The 6,000-nt window shown below is 44.7% G+C and overlaps 1 protein-coding gene across 2 annotated transcripts in view; it reads right to left on the bottom strand.

Moving 5' to 3' along the window:
* Positions 1-203: 203 nt before the first annotated feature.
* cskl (c-src tyrosine kinase-like) overlaps positions 204-6,000 on the bottom strand; it is a 162,172-nt gene continuing 156,375 nt past the window's right edge. For both annotated transcript variants that reach the window (XM_084337229.1, XM_084337230.1), the window contains exon 13: positions 204-1,901. In XM_084337229.1, coding sequence (XP_084193355.1) covers positions 1,719-1,901 — 183 coding nt within the window. In that variant the 3' untranslated portion in view covers positions 204-1,718. The remainder of the gene's footprint in view (positions 1,902-6,000) is intronic.

Below are 6,000 nucleotides of genomic sequence, written 5' to 3'. Positions count from 1 at the left end.
AAAGCAAGCCATCTCTAATCCAGTATACCTGTACTATATCATAGTGTATTCAAATATCCATCTCACAGATACCTACCTGAAAACCAGTGTGTCCTATTGGAAAAGCTATACCAACACCAAATAAAGATTCTTTGTTGCCCCCCCCCACCCCCCCCACCCCGCCCCCAACCACCCATGACATCATTGTGCACCTGCTCGTTCCACACTGTTCAGATGGAATGGTTTATTTTAGAATCATGGTAGCATAATAAAACAATTGAACATTGAAAGCACTGACAATTAAACCCAAGGCCTCTCACATGGCATGCAACCACCCACCCCCCCCAGTGTTCCTTCACACGGGGGGTAACGTCAACATTCTAATCATAGAGCGAAAAAGTCTCTTTCCTCTTGGCTTCTGAAAAGTCATCCTTTTGTTTGGTTTCTTTCCTCTTGGGTTTTGAAAGTCATCCTTTTGTTTTCGTTGTTCCCCCCAGTCAACTTTTTTCTTGTTCCACTTTTCTTTTTTTTAAATCCTTTAAATATATTTCAATATAAAAAAAAAACAAGCCCACATGAATCTACCATGTTTGTGACCCCCCCCCCCCCCCCCCCCCCCACCTCATGTCATGTACTGTGGCTTAGGTACGTTAGGAGGACGTGGTGTGTGTGTGTGTGGGGGGGGGGGGGCAGTAATGTGTGTACTACTGGCCGCGCCTCCTCCTCTCTCCAGTTGACATTCTCAATGTGGCCGACAAAGACGGAGATCTGGGGGTGTGGGAGAGGGTGGATGGGGCGTTGAGAAGGGAGACGTTATTAAAACAAAGAAACAAACCCAAACACACCCCCTCCTCTGAACAAACAATAAAAAATAATTGTTTTTTTCTTTAAAAAAAAAGGGGGGGGGGGGTGGAGTAAAAAACAAAACAAAAAACTGAATAGTCCGATTGGAGGAGGAGTGCCGGAGGCGAGGGAGGAGGATGAGAAGGGTGTAGTCTGGAGCTCTGAAGACTGGAGGCACTTTGGCACAGAGCGAAGGCCCCACACACGGGCACACACTGGGATGGGGTGGGGGGGGGGGGGGGGGCGACGACGACACAAAGACCCAGGGAATGGTCATTGAAACAGATCAGGATTTTGGGGGGTAGAGCACCTGACAAACATGGAGGAAAAGGCCAGCCTCCACCCCCAAAATTATTGTCAAATTCAGGAGAGGAGAAGGGAATAGAGAGGGAGAAATCAGGATACTTTGAGAAGAAGGGAAACTGGACCAACAGAGAGACAGATAGAGAGACAGAGAGTGAGCAGCAGAGAATGAGGGAGGAGATCTATAGGTGGGTGGGTGGCCCCTGTAGAGAGAGGAATGGGAGGGGAGAGCCCAGACTGGTGAAAGCTATACAACACATAGCAGAGATAAATCTGTCCCTTCAATGGAAGCATAAAGAGGAAGGAAATAGGGGGCAGTTGAAGCTGGGGGCAGTTTCGATAGTCCCACAGGTAATAGTCCCACAGGTAATAGTCCCACAGGTAATAGTCCCACAGGTAAACCAAGTCAGGTGGGCAGGTGTGAGTGAGACGGGCGGTTTGGGTGGGGGTGGTGTAGTCCTGGGGGTGGGGCAGGCAGACGTGAGTTGAGGCCTACTCCAGTTATAGCCCCCAAGCCTCCCTCCCTGCCTCCTCCTCCCACTCTCCTCCCTCCACAGCTGTGCCAGGAGGCTGCGTCTCCTCCACTGTCCTCCTCACAGGTACAGCTCCTTGGCTCTGATATGCTGCATGGTCTCCCTCAGCATGCGAAAGGAGGGGCGCACCACGGAGTCCAGGGTCCAGCACTGCTTCATCAGGTCGTACACCACGGGGGGGCAGCCGTCCGGAGCGTCCATCTTGTAGCCCTTCTCCACCCGCGGCACCACCTCTTTCAGTGGCTGGAGGGAAGGAAAGAGATACAAGGTTGGCGTATCAAGAACCGGTTTCAATTGTATCCATCAATTTAATAGAAATGTGATTTTCGAACCCCTTAACGATTACTACAGTGCATTTCTCACATGAGTGACTGCAGTGAGCAAAAACATTTACTCCAATCCTTATGTTAATTACAGCTCAATGGAATGATGGTAACAGTCCCTATAAGACAAGGTGTTGATGTGGCGGCTAGGTGGTGTAGTGGGCAAGGCACTCGCCACCAGTGTGGAGACGCTAGGATTCGCGTGTTCGAATCCAGCTCTCCACATTGTTTTCAGTTTAGCTGGTCGTCCGCAGTAATACACATTGGCCGTATTACGGGGAGGGAAACTGAAGGGTGGGGATCGGGCGTTGTGAACAAGCGACTCCTACAGGTCGGTTGGTGCGCCTGCGCAGTAGAATCAGGAAGTGTCGGGGGCAGCGTGAGCCTCCCACGCGTTACTCCTCGCCACTGAGAGATCGAGCTGCGCAGGTGAAAAGATGCAACTGCTGTTACCTCAAGTACCGGAGGGGACTTGTGCTATGTATGACTTAGTCCACATTGCAGCCGGCTTGTGGGAGGCAAGAAACAGCGTTCGTGACAGGGGAGGGTTGAATTGGATGATACGAAATTGGGATGGGAGAAAATATAGAAAAATGGGAGAAAAAGTGGATAAAAAAAAAAAAAAAAGACAAGGTGTTGATATTATTTTCATCTACATCATTACATGGAGCTGTAATTAACAACACAAGGATTCAACGTCCACGATGACATCACAGGTGGCCATATTCAAACTGAGCGAGAGCGAGAGCGAGAGCGAGAGTGAGAGAGAGAGAAAGAGAGAGAGAGAGAGACCGAGACTGAGACTGAGACTTAGAGCATGCACTGGACTTAACCTATGCACACTGCCAGATGAGTGGCTGTTTAACCATTTCAGATTGCCAAGAGCGGTCCTTTTAGATGTATGCAATCTAACACAACACACGCTGGTCAAATCCAGTGCCTCCACACCTACAAGTTCTGAGTGCACTCAGGGTTTTAGCCACAGGGTCCTTTCAGAGAGAGATGACAGGTCCGGTATTTCTCAACCTACTGCGTATTGTTCAGTATCGACAAAGCCTACTTTGCTGGAACGATTAATTTTGCACGTATAGTACCGGTATATACGTGCAAAATTAATCGTTCCAGCAAAGCATCTTACAGTATGTGTGTGTGTGCGCTCGGCATGCGCTGAGACTGCCTCGCTAAGCCGTTTATTTATTTATTTATTTATTTATTTATTTATTTATTTATTTATTTATTCATGGAGCATTTATTTATCCACTCTGGTTGGATGGTGTATTGTACTTGTGCTGTACAATAACAATACATTTGAATCTAATCTCATTTTGAGATCAGTCGCAAATCGCTTCCTGTTGAATGGATCAGATGCTGAACCTCTGCGGTTTTGCACACGCCTCATTCGCCTTATAAGGAGCTGGCGGGGCATGTCTGTATGCAAATGAATTGAGCGACCACACGCATTTGAGTTTAAGAATGAGTGGGATTCATCATTCAACACACCTGGGTAAGAACAGATTTGGACGTTAAGAATGGGTTGATTTTTCTCGTAACACATTCGGCGCCAGACCCAAGATATCCCGGGTTAACCCGCCATGCGTTGGGCGCCAGACCAGAGATATCTCGTTTTTTTTTTTTTATATTTGTATTCATTATTCATCCACTGACCTCGGTGTTGCCATAGGAAAGTATTTTGAGATCGGCCGCATCCTGCTAGGTGGCAGTGTCACCCACCCTTTGAAACCTTATATCTCACCCTGTGTTACACTTAAATCCCTCCAGGCGCTAAATTTAGACGGAGCCGAGTAAATCGCTTCATCCGACCACTTCTAAACACTCGATCCATAAGATATATCTAAATGTATCTAAAAAAATATAAAGAAAAAAAGGTCTAACCCTAACTAACCTTACTGTCATGTCCTAATAAACTAACCTACACTGTAGCACTCAACACTTTGATGAACATTGTTAGAGTTGTGCCCTTCCTGATGACTTGTCGTACAGAACTTATAAGTCGCTTTGGATAAAAGCGTCAGTGTAAATTATGTCCGGGACCAGATGGACACCAATACTGGAAATTGCGATCAGACAATTGGAATATTCTTTTTTGGAATAACCCCGATCAAAGGTAAGGACTATCTGACATCAATTTCAGCTTGATCCAACGATGTTTTCATCGATCCAGCTGATCAGCGTGTGTAGTGTTCAACACGAATGCCGTGACTGGCCATCAAAGCATAAAAAAACGCCCATGATGAAACATAATACCTATTATATACATTTGATTTGGAAATAGCAGCGTGTCCAGGCAAGAAACGCCAATGGTAGAATACACGTAGCGCCCTATAACTCAGCTTTTCAGGAATGTATATGTGACTTGGCATGGTCTAAGCCGACTTGTGATTCCTCAGAAATCTTGAAACTTGATTAATATCTTGACTATTTTGAGATGCTTGCTATCCTAGGTAAAACGAACAATTACCAACAGCTCAACTCTACCGGTTTCAGTGCATCAATAAAGTCCACGACATAAGTTCATGAGATGCTCTGTTCTCTTGTTTATCATCAAGTTTTTTTCTTTACACAATATTTGTATTGGGTTTTACAGTACACAAGTCAGGTTTTCATTGCCACACTAATTTTTTTATTACTATCATGACTATTTTCCTTTATCCTCTGGGTAGGTTGTGTTGGAGGTTTGCAGTTTGCAGGGTCACAAGACAAAGGCCTCAGACTGGAAAGCTACCAGGTGTTAATTGCCCTAGAGCAGGGGTGGGCAATTATTTTTCCCAGGGGGCCAAATGAGCAACTGAAAATATTTTGGAGGGCCGGGCCAAAATTCCAAACTCAATTATGCATAATATACATTTTATTTCTATATAAAAAGCAGTGTTTTGACCCCTGGTAAGAGTGTATGTTATTATTTGGCAATTAAAAGGTGAGGTTAGCTTTCAAAAATATCATTTATTCAAATAGAATTAATTTCCAAAATGATAAACAAAATGTGAAACATTTGACTCATTTTCAGTCACATTAATAACAAAGGGCATTTTGAGTTTCATATACTATTGAAACACGGATTTTCTTAGCTTTCTAAAGACATCACATCATCTTATAGCCAAAATAAACAAGACATGTCACTGAACTGTGTAAAGAAAAGTGTCCCAGTTTTGTAGCCTTTTTTACTTTACATGCCTATAATTAACACATCCTGCGCCATAAATGACATACGACGGGTTTCAAGTTCATGCGAATTCTGCCAATTCACGGCGTACGACGTTATTGAGATCATATTTCATATTTTCGCCATGTTATTCATATTTCCCTCACGGAGCCTGGTCTGATGCTGTGTGAGCCGGCACAACTCTGCAACGCTTCAATACTGCCCCCTGGTGGATGATCGGCGAGTTGCCAAACCGGAAATGGCCGGTTGGATCTCGGTATGTCTCCTAAATGAGTCCGGCCACTCGCATATCGTTGCGGGACTCTAGCCACACACCGTGGATATGGATCGCTGCCATAACTCAATAATCGACATGATTTGGGCGTGTATTATTATTATACAAACCGGAAATGCATCGACTCGATCCCCATCAAATAACTGGGATCTTTTTATGCACAAGGTGTATAATATGGTTCGTAATGCATTATATTTACAGACTTCTGGTCTACGTGGAGACAATAATCTATCATTGACACTGTGAACAATCTGGAATATTCTGGGCTCATCGCTCGACTGCTCTGGGACACAAAGGAATATCCCGAAAATACTAGTAGTCATGAACCCTGGGTAGGAAGATCATTCTGGAACACAACAGCAGTCTGTTCGTATATACCAGGGTATTCTACAACCTTCTAGAATATAATGCACCATTACAACGAAGGCCTGCAACTTTAACATTAACATCCGGTGTGTATAAGCTATGATCAATTGACTGAAGTTTAATCAGGCCTTAATAAGGCTTTAAAAAAAATCAGCCACATCTAAATGTATGAGCACAACAAGGTTATTCTAATATTTT

Source organism: Notolepis coatsorum, assembly GCF_963971535.1.
Source record: "Notolepis coatsorum genome assembly, chromosome: 20".
Taxonomy (NCBI): domain Eukaryota; kingdom Metazoa; phylum Chordata; class Actinopteri; order Aulopiformes; family Paralepididae; genus Notolepis; species Notolepis coatsorum.
This window is presented reverse-complemented; position numbering and strand designations above follow the sequence as displayed.